Here is a 20,098-nt window from a genome sequence, read left to right as displayed (position 1 = left end):
ACATCTCTCTCTTACTACTCCCCATTCTGTTAAAATAAATCCCGTTTAAAACTCCCAGAGCAATATTTAGAGATTGAAAGACCACAACTGTTCGAACACATGGCTCGCAAGGCACTAATCATACACACTCATTCCATCCAGAACAATTCCATCCCCCCCTCCCCCCAACTACTTCCTACTGGTGTTTAAAATCAAAAGGCCGTTGAATTTCAGCCAATCTTCCTGGCCAGAATGATCCAAAGTTTATTCCAGTGGGATTTCTTGTAGGCCCTGTGAGGAAGGTTTCCTTAATCCCCTTCTGACAACTTTTTATTACCTGTAAGTAAAGTAGGAACCATTCCAAACAGTTAATTAAGAAAATGAATTTTAAAAACAAATTTCAGCATAGGCATTTAAATAGATCACAATCCATTTAAAACAAATGTATGAGCAATTTATACTGGTGTGGGAAAGAATGCAATTCACATCACTAGCGGCAGAGCAAGGTAGGCAAGGAAAAGGGCCATAACTACCCCATCCAAGCTACGGAGTGTCGACCAATGCAACAGTGGAGAACAGATTTGGCCCGTTCCCATCTTTGGCCTGCAAATTTGTGCAGTTCCCTGCGTTTCAGACCAGGCTCAGGCAGCATTCCTTGACTTGGTCCTCAAACTGCAGCACTCCCCAGACCCCACCCAGTTGCCAACTGATCTCCAGATGCTGTGGCCTAGAGAACATGCCAGGCGGTGTGCCACCCTTCGAAACACAGGCAAGAGGGGTAGAATTGCTGCCCGAGAGCACCGCATAGATGGAGTCTGCGAAATATGGCATTCAACCCAATCCACCCTTCCCCAAACAATTAATGCCAGCTCTGCCACTGCACATTCCAAATAAACCACATTCTTGTACAAACCACCCTTTTGGTGGAATTAAAACCTTCCCTTCTCATGTTAAATCCATGTATACAATCATTTTTGCACAGTTAAAAATCAGACCATAACCAAATGCTCGACCTGGATTTGCGTTCCAGTTAGGTGGTTTAGGGCACAGGTCAGTGACAAATGTTAAAAGATGAAAGCAAAATAAAAACTTCAAGAGAAACCACAGGATAGTGAACATTCAGTCTCCAGTTCAGGCCGAACAGTCACCGATTCTTCCCCACGGTTCAGCAGTGACCAGTTTTAAGCAGGTGTACTTTGATTTTATTTTTAAAACAGGACTGCAGTTCTCAATTTAAAAAAAAGTTATTGCAAGGTTCTAACAGTATAAATGCACCAATCTAATCAGTGCGAATATATATATATATATATATATTTTTGTTTTGCTTTTCTTCCTCTTAAAACAGTAGCTACGGAACCACAGAGCTTTTCCTCGTTAGATAAAAATGTTTCTCCTCCTGCTCAGAGTGGCTTAGGCCGGGTCTCACTCAGCTTCAGCCACATCAATAGTTAAAATTCATAGTCTTCGTCAGCCATATCAATGGCCCAGGCAAACTTCTCACGCTGGGTTTTGTTGTAGATCTTCTCGACCGGGATCTCCCATTTCTTGCACCTATTAAAAACAAGGGGCGAGATGGTGGGGAGGGTGGAAACACAGGCAGAAATGGTCAACAAGACATTAGAGGGGCCTCAGGCTCCAAGTTCCAAATAAGTCATTGGATTTTTTTTTTGTTGCAGTTCATTCCTTGCAACGCAGCCAACAAGAGTTTTGAAAACACTTGAGGGAGTGCGCAAGCATCATGAGTATGTCCAATCTTCCTCTGCTGTAAGCTATCGTTTCCCCACATCCCCTGTTCAATAAAAAGCCGCAAACTGTGACATTTTAGTCAAAATAAAGTCCTACTCAGGGTCAACGGTCAGCCGCCCCCCACCCCACCTAATAAATGTTTTTTGGCTCTTCTCATATCTGATAAGCCCTACTTCTGGACCAAGTGGTAATTTAGTACAGTACTAGAAGTGCCACATGATCAAATGTCTAGATTTTGATTGAAATATTAAAATCAATATCTCCTGCTCTGGAGCTCTGATCTTAGGCTTCATGGAATGACATCCACAGCAATCAGGACACCAGTGGCAAAGAAGGTGGAGTAGCATTGTTATTAAAGGAGGATGCGCAGACATGCTGGTGGTGACATTATTCCTTTGGTTGGGGGAGGTGTCAGCAGGGGCAGCCACCGGCCCTCAGTATTGGGCCGCCCGCTCAAAATGGCAGCCCGATAAGCAGCAAGTCTGAGGAATGGGGCATTTTAGAATTCCGCAAATAAGAAGGACACAAAATTTGATCTAGAGGTTGTAAAGAGTACAAGTGTAAAAGTGCAGGGAACGTAGAAACTGATCTTCAAAGATTCTATAAATAGGTGGAGAGACAAAAGATTAGTAAAGACAAATGTAGGTCCCTTAGTCAGAAGCCATGGAAATTATAATGGGGAGCAAAGAATTGACAGAATAATTGAACACATACTTCAGTCTGCACAAAAGAGAGCACAAATAACCTGAGAGGGCGGAAATGAGGGAAATCAGTATTAATAAGAAAATGATCCTGGGGAAATTAATGGGGTTAAAGGCTGACTAGGGACTGAAAATTTACATCCCAGAGTATTAAAGGAAATGGCCCTGGAAATATTGGTAGCGTTAGTGGCCACCTTCCAAAATGTTATTGACTCTGGAGCAGTTTCTAAAGGTTGGAAGGTGGCAAATGCAACCCCACTTTTTAAAAAAGGGAAGGAGAGGGAAATAAAGGGACAAGGACAGACCAGTTAACCTGACATCAGTAGTGAGGAAGATGCTAGAGTCTATTATAAAGGACGTGATAACAGAACATTTGGAAAGCGTTAATGGGATTGGTCAAAGCCAGTATGTGTTTACGAAGGCAAATCACGCTTAACAAATCTACTTGAATTTAATGAGGATGTGACTTGTAGAATAGAGAAGGAATAATCAGTGGATGTGGTGTACATGGACTTTCAGAAGGCTTTTGATAAGGTCCCTCATAAGAGGTTGGTGGGCAACATTAAAGCACATGGGATGCAATGTACTTGCGTGTATCGAGAATTGGCCGAAAGACAGGAATAAATGGGTCTTTATCCAAAGGCAGGCAGTGACTAGTGGGGTAGCAGGGATCAGTGCTTGGGCACCAGCTGTTTACAACATGAGGGAACCAAATGTAACATTTCCAAGTTTGCTGACGACACAAAACTGAGTGGAATTGTGAGTTTGTAAGGATGATGCAAGGAGGCTTCAAAGTGATTTAGACAAGTTGAGTGAGTGGGCAAACACATGACAGATGCAGAACAACATGGCTAAATGTGAAGTTATACACTTTGGTGTGAAAAACAGGAGTATTTATTTAAATGGTGATCTATTGGGAAATATGGATTTACAAAGGGCCTTGGTGAGACTTGGTGAACAGGCCTTGGAGTATTGCAAGTGGATTTGGTCTCCCTCCCCAAGAAAGGATACACTTGCCATAGAGGAAATGCAGTGACGTTTACTAGGCTAATACCCGAGTTGGCGGGACCGTCTTATGAGTGATTGCTACGGCTGGGCCTGTATTCACTAGAGTTTTGAAGGAAGAGAGGAGATCTGATTGAAATGAAAAAATGCTAACGGGGCTGCACAGACTAGATGCAGGGAGGAGTTTTTCCCTGGTTGATGCATCTAGAACCAGGGGACGCAGTCTCAGGATACGGAGTAGAGCATTTAGGATGGAAAGAAGGAAACATTTCTTCACTCAAATAGGGCAGTGACCCGATTGAATTCTCTACCACTGAAGGCTGCGGAGGCCACTAAATGTATTCAAGAGATGGATAATTTTAAAAGATTTTAATGGCATCGAGGGGTATGGGAGAAAGCGGGAACATGGCATTGAGGTCAAGGTTCAGTTATGCTCATATTGAATGGCGGAGCTGGCTCAAAGGATTGAATGACCTACCCCCAGTAATATGTCTTTATGTAAGGAAGATGGTTTTGGAGTCCTATCATGCTATGTATGACAAAGAACTGAACAAATTCTCATTTTCCTCCTTTAACCCCTCAGAGGAACCATCTGGAGATTTACCTCCCAGCTTAGGTCAAGGGACAGGTGATGACCGACTCATAGAATTTACAGTGCAGAAGGAGGCCATTCGGCCCATCGAGTCTGCACCGGCTCTTGGAAAGAGCACCCTACTTAAGCCCATACCTCCACCCTATCCCCGTCACCCAACAACTCCACTTAACCCAAGGGCAATTTAGCATGGGCAATCCACCTCACCTGCACCCGGAGGAAACCCATGCAGACTCCCCACTGACAATGACCCAAGCCAGGAATCGAACCTGGGACCCTGGAGCGGTGAAGCAACTGTGCTAACCACTGTGCTACCGTGCCACCTGGTCACCAAACCCTCTACGCAAACCGATTTGGATCAAAATGAAGCTATTTTGTGCTTGATTAACTTACCCAGTAACTTGAGGATAAGCTAAACTAACACCTGCTGATCATGAAGGGAGAAGTTAGCGTTGACTGGTCTATTAGTTAGAACCCACAATTTTTAAATTAAATACATCAAAGCTGAAAGCAGATATATACAAATATAATCAGTAAGCTAGCAACTGTGCAGCAACCCAATAATGGCCAAAGTAACTTAATAAATAGCAAGTGATTAGACGGGGGCAAATCAGTGCATCACTAATTTGGTGCCAACAGGATTATTAACTATATCAATGTCACAATCCTCAAGTTCTAACTTAGCCAAATTGCACAATTTTTAAAGTAGCTAACAAAATGAATAACTTCACAAATAGCTCATCCAGAAGCCCATTTGCCCTCATGAGTGGTGCGATTTGGGTCCCTGGGGTACAGGTCATAGCCTCTGGGGTATGGGGTTGATAACCCTGCCTTTGTAGCAGGGTTATCAATCTCACTTGGATCTTCAGCTCCGATTGAACCCACCTTGCATACAAACCATGAAACCCAGGCCGACTTCCATCTCATTGTTCCTCAACATAGTGCGGAACGAGGCCATTCGGCCCATCAAGTCTGCACCGACCCACTTAAGCCTTCACTTCCACCCTATCCCTGTAACCTAATAATCCCATCTAACCTTTTTGGTCACCAAGGACAATTTAGCATGGCCAATCCACCTAACCTGCACGTCTTTGGACTGTGGGAGGAAACCGGAGGAGACCCATGCAGACACGGGGAGAACGTGCAGACTCCGCACAAACAGTGACCCAGCGGGGAATTGAACCTGGGTCCCTGGCGCTGTGAAGCCACTTGTGCTACCGTGCTGCCCATACTACCCACAGTTAAGGGACCGTCTTACCTCTACTTGGAAACCTACTACACCTGCGAGGTAAAAGTTCCAACAAAAAAGGAAATCACCTGCTGATCAAGCACACAGGACAACTTTAAAAATATGCTACTTTTACCAAATACAAGACAGACTGGTGTCAATAAAATCTCTCTTGCGTGTCAATTTTAGCTAACAAGTACTGAATCATTACAGATTGGCAAACTCTGCTTTTACAGCCAACTCTTACGTTCAAGAGCTATCCAGAAAAATTCAAAGGATCATGGCCTGCTTAAGATCTTCCAGTGTGTCTTCTCTGGACCCAAGCCACAGAGTTGAACTCCTTTCTATATGGAAATCCTGAGGCAGTTTACAGGGCATTTCCTTTGAAGGCCATGCAGTTTTACAGGCAATGCTCCAAATATTGGTGAGCTACACAACCTTGCATCCAAACATTTCTCCTCATCCACAAACAAAGCCCAACAATTTCATAGCCAAGTCAATTTGTGATCTACTGACCACGCTTTTAACTAATGAATGAATGCATGGTCCCAGTCAAACGGAACCATTACAAATGACTATAATGTTGTGTGCAAATATTACGTTTTGCAATTGTGAAAATTAGGAAAATTGTGAAAATGCTCACACCCCAAGAACAATTTTTAAAAATAGGACAATAATTAATGATATAACGCTGATGGAAAAAGGAAAAGCACATGCCGCAGATAGTCTGATATTTTAAAAGCTGCCCAATCATTCATTCAGTCTGATACTCGCTCTCCACTTTCCATAAAAACAATGTTGGGAAGCCACAGTTTGGAACCAGTCACCTGTAGTATAGTCAGAGCCCAAGGGAAACAAAAAGCAAAATGATCTCAGATTTGAATACAGCATCCAAACGATTTCAGCCCTTTGATCTGAAAAAAAAGGCCTACAAGCCCACCCACCAATGCCCGTCCCCATCCTGGTGTTAAATCGATTTGGGGTTTCCATCTCCACTACTCTTCTTGGGAACCCATTCGGTCATTGGCACAAGGCAAATCCCGGATATGCTTTTGTTACCTCCAGACACAACTATTCCACTGTTTGCCTGGTAAGCCTCCCAATATCTATCCTTCCAAAACTTGAATTCATTGAAAACTTTGCTGGCTGTGGCTTTACTTACACCAAAGAATCAATTCTCCCTCCACCCCTGTGCTCGCTGAGCTACACTGGCCCCTGGTCTAACATCTCAAATTTAAAATCTTTAATTCAAATCCCTCTGCGGTCCTGGGGACGCCAGAGGAGCCGTCGTTCCGACCGAAACTGGGACCAGCCCAGGGGCCGTAACTGGGACCAGCCCAGAGGCCGTACCTTCCATGTGGATGAACCTGCGGCGACTACTCCTGAGGACGTGGAGACGGAGGACGACTGCCTGCAGCTGCATTGTGTGGCAGCTCCCAGTGTGGCCCCCATTAAGGTGACAGTACGGGTCAATGGCCACCCGCTGGAGATGGAGTTGGATACTGGCGCAGCGGTCTCCGTGATCGCCCAGAGGACATTCGACCGCATCAAGCAGGGTATACAGACCCTTACATTAACTGACTCACAGGCCAGGTTGGCCACCTACACGGGGGAACCACTGGACATTGCAGGAACTACAATGACCCCTGTTGTCCATGGAGGCCAGGAGGGACGTTTCCCACTTATCATGGTGCGCGGCCATGGGCCCAGCCTGTTGGGTCGGGACTGGTTGCGCCATTTGCGGTTGCAATGGCAGCACATCCTCCAAACAGTTTCTGAAGGGTTGACTGAGGTGCTAGGATGATACCCAGATGTATTACAGCCTGGTTTGGGGAAAATAAAAGGGGCCGTAGCCCGTATCCAAGTTGAACCAGGAGCCACGCCGCGCTATTTCCGGGCGCGCCCAGTGCCTTGCTCGAGAAGGTAGAAGGGGAGCTCACTCGTTTGGAGAGTTTGGGTATTATCAGGCCCGTCCGTTTTGCTGACTGGGCAGCACCAATTGTACCTGTAATGAAGCCAGATGCCACAGTTCGCTTGTGTGGCGACTATAAACTTAGTGAATACAGTTTCCCGACTCGACCGATATCCAATGCCTCGCATAGAGGATCTCTACGCGAAACTTGCAGGTGGACTCTCGTTCACAAAATTACGTTCACAAAATTAGATATGAGTCACGCCTACCTGCAGTTGGAGCTGGACCCTGCCTCCCGACCATATGTAACGATTAATACACACTGGGGCCTGTATGAATATACACGGTTGCCCTTTGGAGTATCCTCTGCCTGCGCAATTTTTCAACGTGTTATGGAGGGCATTTTGAGAGGTTTACCACGTGTGGCTGTCTACCTAGATGACGTTTTGATTACAGAGACGTCGGAGCAAGAACATTTGGAAAACCTGGAGGCTGTCCTTAGACGCCTTTCGGAGGCTGGAGTCCGTTTACGTCGCACAAAGTGCGTATTTCAGGCAAAGGAAGTAGTCTACCTAGGTTATCGGGTGGACCGCGAAGGTCTGCACCCCGTCGCAGAGAAGGTGCATGCAATTCAACATGTCCCCGCCCCGACTGACACTTCGCATCTTCGTTCTTTTCTCGGTCTCGTAAACTATTACGGGAAGTTCCTCCCCAATCTGGCAACTACGCTGGCCCCTTTGCAACTTCTGCTGAAGAAAAATCACACCTGGGTTTGGCGTCAGCCGCGAGAAACCGCTTTCCGGCGGGTAAAGCAACAATTGTCGTCGTCTGGGTTACTAACCCACTATGATCCTCGAAAGCCTTTACTCGTCACATGTGATGCATCCCCGTATGGTATTGGGGCCGTCCTGTCCCACAAGATGGAGAACGGGGCCGAGCGACCGATAGCTTTCGCCTCCCGCACATTGACTGCAGCGGAGAAAAAGTACGCGCAGATCGAGAAGGAGGGCCTGGCAGTGGTTTTTGCGGTGAAACGCTTCCACCAGTACGTGTACGGCCGCCATTTCACTATCGTGACTGATCATAAGCCCCTGCTGGGACTTTTCAGAGAGGGTAAGCCAGTACCGCCCATTGCTTCTGCACGGATCCAGCGCTGAGCTTTGTTGCTTGCTGCATACGGGTATTCTCTGGAGCACAAACCAGGTACGCAGATAGCAAATGCCGACGCATTGAGCCGATTGCCTTTATCGACCGGCCCCATGTCGACCCCCACGACCGGTGAGGTGGTTGCAACCCTAAATTTTATGGACACCGTGCCTGTCACGGCATCACAGATCCGTGAGTGGACCCAGGCGGAGCCAGTCCTGTCAAAGGTTCGGCACATAGTCCTGTATGGTGGGCAGCATAGACAGCTCCCAGGCGAGTTGCGGGCATTTTCCTCCAAGCTGTCAGAATTCAGCGTGGAAGACGGCATCCTCTTGTGAGGGACGCGTGTGATTGTCCCGGAAAAAGGCCAGGAGCTGATACTATCAGACTTGCACAATGGGCATCCAGGCGTGACCAAAATGAAAATGTTGGCCCGGAGTTATGTCTGGTGGCCAGGCCTCGACACTGACATTGAGAAGGTGGCCCAAAACTGCTCCATTTGCCAGGAGCATCAGAAGCTTCCACCGGCCGCGCCCCTACATCACTGGGAATGGCCAGGGAGGCCTTGGGCACGCTTGCATGCAGATTTCGCAGGCCCTTTTCAAGGATCCATGTTCCTTCTACTAATTGACGCCCAGTCCAAATGGCTAGAGGTGCATAAGATGCAGGGGACAACGTCCTGCACAACAATTGAAAAGATGCGTTTATCGTTTAGTACGCATGGCCTCCCCGAGGTGCTGGTCACGGATAATGGCACTCCATTCACGGGTGAGGAGTTTGCTAGGTTCACAAAGATGAACGGCATCCGCCATATCCGCACTGCCCCTTACCACCCGGCTTCAAATGGGTTGGCAGAGCGCGCAGTGCAGACATTCAAAAGAGGCCTAAAGAAGCAGTCTTCCGGATCAATGGACATGAGACTGGCTCGCTTTTTGTTTACGTACAGGACAGGGATTTTCTCGGCATCGTCCGATTTGGCAGTTTGCGCCCGGTGATCCAGTATTTGTTCGGAATTTTGCTGGTGATGCCCAATGGGTTCCTGGTGTAATCCTTCGCCAAACGGGCCCTATATCTTACCAAGTGCAAGCCCAGGGTCGTCTCCAGCGAAAACATGTAGACCACGGTCGGTCCAGAAGATCATCCCCTCAAAAGATTCCCCGCCCCCGGAGCTCATTTCAACAGCCGCAGAGACCAGAGACAAGGGAAGGTAGTCCTCACAATCTTCCACTGGTGCCTCACTCGAAGCCTGCGCAGGTCGTTACGGGACCGAATGGAGATAGAGACGCTGACATGACAGAGGCAGCAGACTCTGACTCCGAGATGGAGACACAGGATGCATCAGAGGGGGAATCCTCGGGTCCACGGGCTGTGGATGTACAACCGCGCCGTTCATCACGGAAGTGCCGGTCTTCGTCTCGTTACACGCCGCCTGATCCAGCGCCGCGTGCAAATGGCGTCCGGCCTGCGGCCAAACGAGTCCGACGCCCTCCTTCGCCAGGGTCTTCGGTGGATTCCTTGGACTTTGGGGGGGGGGGGGGGGGGGGTGGGGGGGGGGGGGGGGATGTTATAACCTGCCTACTTACCATTGGCTGGGGACTAATGACTATCCCACAATCCTGTGGGAGTATGAGGTTCCCCAATGAGGGGGGCGGAGAAACCACTAGTAAACTCCTAGTATAGATAAGCTGGCCAGTTCAGGAACCAGGAGGAAGGAGTATGTAGCAAGGGAAGTTACTGCTACTGTTATGTATATATGTTATAGTAAATAAATGTTATTACTTTGTATCCTTAAAACTCGTGCTGGATTCTTCGTGGCCCTTACAAGAGAAACCTAGGAAAATCCTCCTGGGAAAAAAAAAATTAAAAGTTGCAGGAAAGGGCTATTTGGGGCATTTCAAGTTTCAGATCTCCAATCTGGAGCTGCTGACTCCCACCAGCTGACAACAGGTTTCCTTCAGCCCCTTTCTCATCAAAATACCACCAGGAGAGGGTGCTGATCAACACTTGTATGGAGGAGCTGCATCCTTCCTTCGATACATACTTCACCATGTCCATAAATCCTGTTACTGGTTTACTCTTTACTCTGGTTACTGTTCTATACTTTCCTCCAGAACAGAAAACACTCCAGTGTCCCCCGCAGTTGTTTAAATGCCAAAACATCAGCTGGGTGGACCGGAGTGAATCAAATAAAAATAAGAGGCTTGCTTACCAGGCAATGCTGATCCTAGGATCCAGGTAGTTGAGTTTGGAAGTTCCAAGAGCTATCTGCTTATTCTCTTCCCGGTCAGTGGCCTGAACTTCCAATTTCATCAACTGATCTTCAAGCCGCTCAAGAGCCTTCTTCTTACTTTCCACAGATCTGAGTGGGAAATAAAGGAGACACAACTCATTATGAGGAGCTCTCTATCAAGAGCTCATTAATCACAATGAACAGCCCAGTTATGCTATCACTGCAACAAAGGACCAGAATGTTATTCACATCTTAGTGTGATCACCCATACTATAGAAGCAAAAATGTTCATATAATCAGAACAGTTATGTGAGTAAATTATAGCTCGTTCAGGATGGGTTGTCCAAATCGAGCACAGGGCCCATAACAAGCCCACAAAAGCCACAGTGAAACACAAATCTGTATTGTCTCATATTTCATAGCTCACAAGATGCAACTCAAGATCCAGCAATTTGAAAAAGATGGAAACAATTTAAATCCATCTGTGGCTTAATAAAAGGGTGCCCAGATGGAATTGAATTGGACAATGTTGGTTGGTTGTTTTCCAATAAAGTAGTTTGAAACATTGAGATTGTGAAAGAACTTGCCTTTATACACAGCCTTTCTTTAGATCTGTCTGGCCTTCTAGGTACTATGGACTATAAATAACTCTGCGACCCACAGAACAGAAGACATTTGGATACTTGAATTAACGAGCACGTACATTTGCAATGGCAGTGGGGAAATGTGCTTTTGGGACTCCAATTAATTTACAAATGTTATGGGATCTTTATAGATCCTCGAAGGTGATAGGACAAACACAGCAGTTAGCAAATCATATGGAAACGTGGGTGTCATAAATAGACGTTGGAGTACAAAAGAAGGGAAGTTGTGCTGAACTTGTGTACAAAGCCCTGGTTAGGCCACTATTGTAGCAAACTGGAAGAACAACGACTCACCTTCCGATTAGGACTTCTGGACTCAACATGGGTTCAACAACTTTAGACAATAAACCCCACTCCCCCTTTTTGTAGTTTGTTGTCTTTCAGCTCACCCTGGCCTGCCCCAACACAATGCCACCTCTCCCCCACATGGCCACCTGCCCCATGCTGTTCAGTTGTTCCCATTAACACAGCCTGCTAGCTCACCATAGGCACCCTTCATCCCTGAATGGCACCATTAAAACTCCCCTTTGTCTCATATCATGACAAATTTGTCAACATCTCCTTTGCCCCAACCTCTTCCCCCTTTCCAACTATGCAATTCTTTACATTTCTTTCTCTCTTCAGTTCTGTAGAAGGGTAGAGACCCGAAACGTTAAATCTGTTTCTCTCCACAGATGCTGCCTGACATACAGAGTGTATCAGCACTTTGTTTTTATTTCAGATTTCCAGCATCCAAAGTATTTTGCTTTTATTATTGTAGAATTGTGTTCATTACTGGTCAGGGTCAGAGAGTCCTTGAGAACTTGCAAAGGAGATTTACTAGAATGGGCACAGGAATAAAGGATTTTGGCTACAAGGATAGGCTACAGAAGCTGGGATCTGTTCCCTTTGGGGCAAAGGGGCTTGAAGGGAGATTTGATACAGGTGTACAAGATTATGGCAGTTTTAGATAAAAAAAGAACAGTACAGCACAGAACAGGCCCTTCGGCCCTCCAAGCCTGTACCGGTCATGATACCAACCTTGGCCAAAAGCCTCAGCACTTCCTTGTGCCGTATCCCTCTATACCCACCCTATCCATGTGTTTGTCAAGATGCCTTTTGAATGCCATTAATGTATCTGCTTCCACAACCTTCCCTGGCAACATGTTCCAGGCATTTACCCTCTGCGTAAAAAAACGCAAGGTAGATTCAGAAAGGCTGTCCCCTGTAGGTGGTACAAGGGATGGAGCGTTTTGGGGGTGGGAAGGGGAGGGGAAGAGAGAGAGAAAAATAAAGAGAGAAATGGGACGGTTTAGATTTTTCTGCAGAAAGCTGGCATGGACCTGATGAGCTGAATGGCCTCATTCTGTGCCGTTAAGACTTAAATGGCCAAACTGACCTTAATGCAGTGAATAGAGCAGTAGCTTGGCAATGGGTGTTCATCAGCTTTGCACTTTAGTTTGTATAGGCCACTTACTTTCTACATTTTTCATCTCTTTTAACTTTATAGTCAACTTTGGCACCCTTCAGCTCTCTCCTTGCTAGTCCGATTTGGTCTTTCTTTGCATCAATCTAGAGACAAAAGGAGAAAATACATGAATTCGTAAACAGAAAGCTCAGATCTTAAAAATAAATCAAAGGATGTTATCCAAAATTCTCTCAGAGATGGAGTTAGGAGGAGGATGACCAAAACCCATCATACGGAGGGATAGGCCCAACAAGAATACTGCATTCTCCAGATCTCAAGAACATAAAATAAATTTCAATTTTCTTAAATTAAACAGCAAATATAAATTATTTTCAATGGTAACAGTGTATACTTCGAACTGCTCTCTGCAATATTTTAAACAAATACGGACATTAGTTACATGAGAAAAGCAAACTCGAGGCACTGGCATTGCAGGAAGTATGGCAACCAATGAACCAGGAAATGCATCACACTTCCAGCCAAGTCGTGCAAGCTCTGATTAGGAGCCATCATAGAGGCTTCAAAAAATACTAGGGACATGTCCTCAGAACCAGTTTCCATCTTCAAAGTCAGCTGTAGGTTAAATATCCAAGTCCTCCTTCCATTGAGGTAACAAGTGGCACGTCGATAGATTAGTAGGCCAGCAAATTAAATAAGACTGCTCTTCAGTTTATTAGCGCTAACTGTTTAAACATCTTTTAGGATTGGAGACCTCACACATTTCTGGTTACAAGCACTGTAACTGGCTTTGTTCCCCCACTTGCTACTTCCCATCAATAAGACTAAAGCTCGAACCACACTTTGTGGCAAATCTCAGGCATGGACCTGCTTCTTCTCATTTTGCTGTATACTTTTCACAATATCAAATAGAACCACCGAAGACTGACAATAAGATTGCATTTAGAACACAATAACAGTCCCAAGATGCTTCACAGGACCAATCATCAATGAGCACAAGGATGACAGGTGATCAAATGCTTGGTCACACAGGTGGGCTTAAGGAGAGGCAGAGGAGTAGAAATGTTTAGGGAGGGAATTCCAGAGCTTGGGATAAGGCAGCTGACAGCATGGCTGCCAATAGTGGAGCAATTAAAATTGGGATGTGTGAAAACTCCAAAATGTTGGAAAAGCATAGATTCCTCATAACTTGTAAAGAAATAGAGGAGTGGAGTCATGGAATTATAACAAATATGAAAATTTAAAAATGGAGGTGTTGCTGAACTGGTAGTGAATTTAAATCAATGAGCACAGACGAGGTGTGAAAAGGAATTGGAGAATCATAATCCAGTTTTGGATGAGTTCAAGTTTGCAATGGGTGCAAGGTTGGCCAGGAGAGTTTTTGTGCTGTTAAGGCTAGAGGTAACAAAGGCTTGGATGAGCGCATCAGCTGCAGGTGAGTAAATCTTTTGGCCTATATTTCCTTTCCAAAATTGCTCCCATTTTTGAAATCGGAGGTTCTTGCTGGGGTACAGTACCAGGAGCATCAGGCAGATCACTCTGGTGGCCATTCTTCAATGAATACTGACAGGCTACTTGACGACCAAGGGCATCATAACTGACAATATCCAATTCTCACCAAACATCCACATGGGGAATTATTGAACATTGGATGATAGCTGGAGAATTGACAGTGGTGCCAATTGAGATCACTTAACAGTGAAGCAGGAATACGAACTCGAGGTGAAAAGTAACAGATTATTTTAATAGCTACTTATTTTGCATAGGGTTTACGAGTGAGTAAAAGGTCACACTTACTTTGGTCTGCAGGGTTTGCATCGACTTCTCAAATGTTTTTGGAGGTGCCCTCTGATGGTTACAAAGGATAGCGACTGCTCGGTTGGCACGATTGTAAGAAAGTATTTTTGCTGCAACATTTTCATCCGCTATAAACAAACAAGTCAGGTTATTAGCTGCTGTGCGCCACAATAAAGTGCAGAAGATTGGTGCAAATACAGGGCAACACAAATCAGTCTGCAGCCACGTTCATATCAGTAAACAGGGGAGTAGTGATATTGTCGCTGGACTAGTAATCCAGAGGCCGAGGGTAATAATGCTCTGGGGATTAGGGTTTGAATCCCACCATAGCAGATGGAAAAATCTGAATTCAATAAAAAGAAAATCTGGATTTAAAACTCTAATGGTGACCATGAAACCATTGCCAATTGCCATAAAAACCCATCTGGTTCACTAATGTCCTTGAGGGAGGGAAACCTGTTGTCCTTACGTGGTCTGGCCTATATGCTACTCCAGATCCACAGCAATGTGGTTGCCCTCAGGCATGGGCAAAAAATTTGCACCACACAAGTACCAGGCCATGACCACCTTCAACTATCACCCCATGATATTCAATTGCATCATCACTTAAACCCCCACCCCAGAAACTGAACTAGACTAGCCAAATAAATACTGTGGCCACAAGAGCAGGTCAGAAGCTCGGGGTGTAACTCACCTCCCGACTTCTCAAAGCTTGCCCATCGTCTACAATGCACAAGTCAGGAGTGTGTTGGAATACTCCCCACTTGCCTGGATGAGTGCAGCTCAAACACAAACTTGACACCACCCAGCTTGATTGGCACCCCATTCAAGTTATTCTCTCCAACACTGGCGCACAGTGGCAGCAGTGTGTACCATCAACAAGCTGCACTGCAACAACTCATCAAGGCTCCTTCCAAACCTGTAACCTCAACCACCTAGAAGGACAAGGGCAGCAGGTGTATTGGAACACCATCACCTGAAAGTTCTCCTTCAAGTCACAGACCATCCTGACTTGGAACTACACTGCTGCTCCTTCACTGTTGCAGTGTTAAAATCCTGGAATCCCTCCTGAACAGCACTGTGGATATACCTACACCACATGGACTGCAATGGTTCAAGGTGTTGACTCACCACAACCATGCAAGGGCAATTAAGGATGGACAATAAACATGCCGTCCTTGCCAGCGACGTCCATGTCCCATGAAAGATAATCTTAAAAAAACATCTATTACCATAAAGACTGTGAACCAATGCATTTGTATCAAATCACCCAAGTAACTTCAGCATTCAATGCAGTTAGTGCATGTAATGCAAGATTACGTCCATACAAACAACAGAGCATGACTGGATTTTATAACTGTGAAGCAAAGCAGGACTACAGCAGTGCTTTGCAAACTGTGACCCTATTATAACTCACCAGCACCTGCTCACTTTAAAACTAATCACTGCTACTCCCGGTGTTTAACTGCTGAAGGCAGCCGTCAGTATTGTGGGCAGTCACTTCCCATCGCAGAATCCTTTAGTAATTGAGGCAGAGACCATGGCACCCCACAAAATCCAGCCCCACAAAAAAATTACCCCTCACTTTTACTCACTCAACACCCCTCCCCACATTTAAATCAACAGTCTCGTTCCCAAAATCACCCTCTCCCATCCCCGGCAAAGCTGAACCCCCCAAAGCAGCAGCGAGCATCTACCCAGTGACTGCAGCAGAGGCCAGGCTGGGGCAATGCTGAGTGGCAGCGCCCCCTGGCTCTGTTCCCAGTCTCGTTGCTGGGAGATTTGCCAGGTTGAGATTTCTACTTGCGTTTGCCACTTTGGAGGCAGCAGCAGCCGAGGTCAGCAAAATAAATTTAAAGGGCTGAATTCCATTCAAAAATTGAAATTCCACCAAACAGTAGAAATTTCTGATCCCCTGAATTAAGTGAGCCAAGCTTTGCCCTTGCAATTTTGGTTGTGTGATCCCTCTGCTGAATCACTGGTCTGGCAGCATTCCTAAAGTGTTTAACCTCACCATCATTAGCGTTCGGACTATATTTAAAAAACGTTTGGTTAACTAACCAAAGCATTTCATAAAAAATAACTTTGTAGACATCACATGCTTAAAATTGATCATCCAAATGCAACAGGTCATTCTTTCACTGTCGCTGGGTCACAATGTTAGGGAACTCCCTCCCTAACAGCACAGTGGGCTGATCAAACCAGAGATTGCAGTTGTTCAAGAAGGCATTTCACCACCACCTTAGAGGGCAATAAATGCTGGCCAGGTCAGCGATGCCCACATTCTGTCAAATGGTAAAAAAAAAGACACGGTCTGAATCTGGTTTTCTCCGGAATCAACTAAACTAGCACAAAATGGTTTGCCCCTTCCCTCTTCCAAATGTTGTGTTGGCAAACTGGAGAGGATGGTGTGGGAGGGAAGAGAGCAGCTCTGGCCTCTTGTCAACACACTTGGCATTGCAACCTGTACTTACGGTTGGTCAGTTCCTTCAACTGCTGCTGCAGGGTGATAGAAGCGTTGTAGGTACGGAATACTTTCGCAGTAAGTCCGTCCATTAGTTCCTGTAGATGCTTGTTGAGGATCGAAGTCTATATATACAACAAAAAATCCCAAGTAAATCAGTAAAACCTTGTAAAGCACCACTATACGACACCCACCCACACAGCAACTTAAACTGTGTCCCATTACAACCTTGGCTGAAGGTGCCTCTGAAGCAGTGCACGTCAATATGAAAACTGAGAAGGACTTAGAGCATTATTTTTTAAAAACAGACACACATCCATAATATAATATATAATATAAAGGCCTATGGTGTGCTAGCGTTCATTAGCAGAGTGATTGAATTTAAGAGCCGTGAGGTGATGATGCAGCTGTACAAAACCTTGGTAAGGCCACATTTGGAGTACTGTGTTCAGTTCTGGTTGCCTCATTTCAGGAAGGATGTGGATGCTTTGGAAAAGGTGCAAAGGAGATTTACCAGGACGTTGCCTGGAATGGAGAGTAGGTCTTACGAGGAAAGATTGAGGGTGCTAGGCCTTTTCTCATTAGAACGGAGAAGGATTAGGGGCGACTTGATAGAGGCTTATAAGATGTTCAGGGGAATAGATAGAGTAGACAGTCAGAGACTTTTTCCCCGGGCGGGACAAACCATTACAAGGGGGCATAAATTTAAGGTGAATGGTGGAAGATATAGGGGGGATGTCAGAGGTAGGTTCTTTACCCAGACAGTAGTGGGAGCATGGAATGCACTGCCTGTGGAAGTAGTTGAGTCGGAAACATTAGGGACCTTCAAGCGGCTATTGGATAGGTACATGGATTACGGTAGTAATGATGGGGTGTAGATTAATTTGTTCTTAATCTAGAACAAACGTTCGGCACAACATCGTGGGCCGAAGGGCCTGTTCTGTGCTGTATTTTTTCTATGTTCTATAAAGTCTCGGTCTAACGTCTGCAATGGGGCAGCACGGTAGCATTGTGGATAGCACAATTGCTTCACAGCTCCAGGGTCCCAGGTTTGATTCCGGCTTGGTCACTGTCTATGCGGAGTCTGCACATCCTCCCCGTGTGTGCGTGGGTTTCCTCCGGGTGCTCCGGTTTCCTCCCACAGTCCAAAGATGTGCAGGTTAGGTGGATTGCCCATGATAAATTGCCCTTAGTGTTCAAAATTGCCCTTGGAGGTGTTGACCTTGGGTGGGGCGCTCTTTCCAAGAGCCGGTGCAGACTCAATGGGCCGAATGGCCTTCTTCTGCACTGTAAATTCTATGATAATCTATGAATGAGGGCACCAGGAATGCAGGGCCCGGGGGAGGGGGAACGGTGATCAGCTGGGGTACGTGTATACAGGTTTTCAGCACCTAGGTAAGTTACTGAAAACAATTGAAGGAGAAATCTGGTTAACAAGATATAACTGAAACCCAGGTCATTCAGCGGAGATGCCAGATGGATCCTGCTTTGTGTTATTAGGGGTGGAGGGTGAGAAAGAAAAAGAAAAGATGCACCCAAAACCTAGCTGTGGATGCTAAAATGACATTCCTTCAAAATTGAAATTGGACAACATCAGAAGGAGAGTAAACGATAACTAATGGTGCCTTCCTTGTTTATCACATTTCTACACCTCTCCTGCAAAAATAGTGACCACAATTCAAAAAAAAAAAATGTTTTTTAAAGGGGACAATTTAGTGTGACCAATCCACTTACCCTGCACATCTTTTGGGTTGTGGGGGCTGTCATGATATGCAGACATGCAGATAATTATATACAGACAGGCAGCTAATGAACATAGAGAACAGGACATGACCAATGAGCAGGCAGGACACTCAGGGGTGGTATCTCACTATAAAAGGCATGAGGCACTCACACTCTTCTCTTTCCATTGATGAACATCTACAGAGCGAGTCGGGGTGCATGTACAGTATCACACCTCCAGCACGTGGCTAAGAGTTAGTCTGGTTAAGCCAGACAGAATAACCACACTTAGGTTAGCAGAGAATCAAACTCAGAGAACTGTGCTACTGGTTCAATAAATCAGATTGAACTAACTTCAAGGTCTGGAGTATAGTTTGGTTAAAGCTGCATCCAGTTGCAGCCTGTGTTATCCCAGAGTACATAACACATCAGGGGCAAGACCCACGCAGACATGGGGAGAATGTGCAAACTCTACACGGACAGTGAGTGACCCGGGGCTGGGATCGAACCCAGGTCCTCAGTATCTTGAGACAGCAGTACTAACCACTGTACCACCGTGCCGCCCACCACACTTCAAAAATGTTTCATTGTCTATAAAGTGATTTTTCATAAACCAAACATTACTGACCTACATTGTCCCACAATCCATTGTTTTTTAAAAAATGTTTATTCAAAGTTTTTCCAACAAAAATTCTCAACCAATTAAACCCCCCCCCCCCCGCCCCCGTAACAGAAAAGAAAAAGAGAAGGTACAGAACAAAACATAAACATATCAATCCAACGTAATACAGAACTTGTACAAAGGGTTCCTCCCGCACATATTGACTCTCCCATACGTTTATGTTTTTCCTTTTTCCAGTGCCCCTAGGAAAACCCTCTTCCCCACCCACCCATATCTCTCCCCCCTCCCCCCCTCATCCCTCCCTGGGTTGCTGCTGCTGCTGCTGACCGACCTCCTTCTATCGCTCCGCGAGATATTCTAGGAACGGTTGCCACCGCCTGTAGTGCCCCTGCGCAGAGCCTCTCAAGGTAAACTTTACCCTCTCCAACTTGATGAACCCTGCCATGTCATTTATCCAGGCTTCCACACTGGGGGGCTTCGCGTCTTTCCATAATAGCAAGATTCTCCGCCGGGCTACCAGGGACGCAAAGGCCAGAATACCGGCCTCTTTCGCCTCCTGCACTCCCGGCTCGTCCGCCACCCCAAATAGTGCCAGCCCTCAACTTGGCTTGACCTAGACTTACCACCACCTTAGACATAGTCCTCGCGAAACCCCTCCAGAACCCATCCAGTGCCGGGCACGACCAGAGCATATGGGCGTGATTCGCCGGGCTTCCTGAGCACCTCCCACATCTGTCCTTCACCCCAAAGAACCTACCCAGCCTCACCCCTGTCATATGCGCTCTGTGGATAACCTTAAACTGTATCAGGCTAAGCCTGGCACACGAGGAAGAGGAATTAACCCTACTCAGGGCATCAGCACACAGACCCTCTTCAATCTCCTTCCCCCATTTGCCCTTCAGCTC

The 20,098-nt window shown here is 46.0% G+C and overlaps 1 protein-coding gene across 1 annotated transcript in view; it reads right to left on the bottom strand.

The window, feature by feature from the left end:
* Positions 1-351: 351 nt before the first annotated feature.
* Positions 352-20,098, bottom strand: part of top1b (DNA topoisomerase Ib) — a 139,001-nt gene continuing 119,254 nt past the window's right edge. The window contains exons 17-21 of the mRNA XM_072515146.1: positions 16,860-16,974; positions 14,386-14,513; positions 12,640-12,734; positions 10,519-10,668; positions 352-1,530 (exon numbers count right to left, since the gene is read on the bottom strand). Of these exons, the coding sequence (XP_072371247.1) occupies positions 1,428-1,530; positions 10,519-10,668; positions 12,640-12,734; positions 14,386-14,513; positions 16,860-16,974 (591 nt within the window). The 3' untranslated portion in view covers positions 352-1,427. The remainder of the gene's footprint in view (positions 1,531-10,518; positions 10,669-12,639; positions 12,735-14,385; positions 14,514-16,859; positions 16,975-20,098) is intronic.

This window comes from Scyliorhinus torazame, chromosome 8 (assembly GCF_047496885.1).
Source record: "Scyliorhinus torazame isolate Kashiwa2021f chromosome 8, sScyTor2.1, whole genome shotgun sequence".
Taxonomy (NCBI): Eukaryota; Metazoa; Chordata; class Chondrichthyes; order Carcharhiniformes; family Scyliorhinidae; genus Scyliorhinus; species Scyliorhinus torazame.
This window is presented reverse-complemented; position numbering and strand designations above follow the sequence as displayed.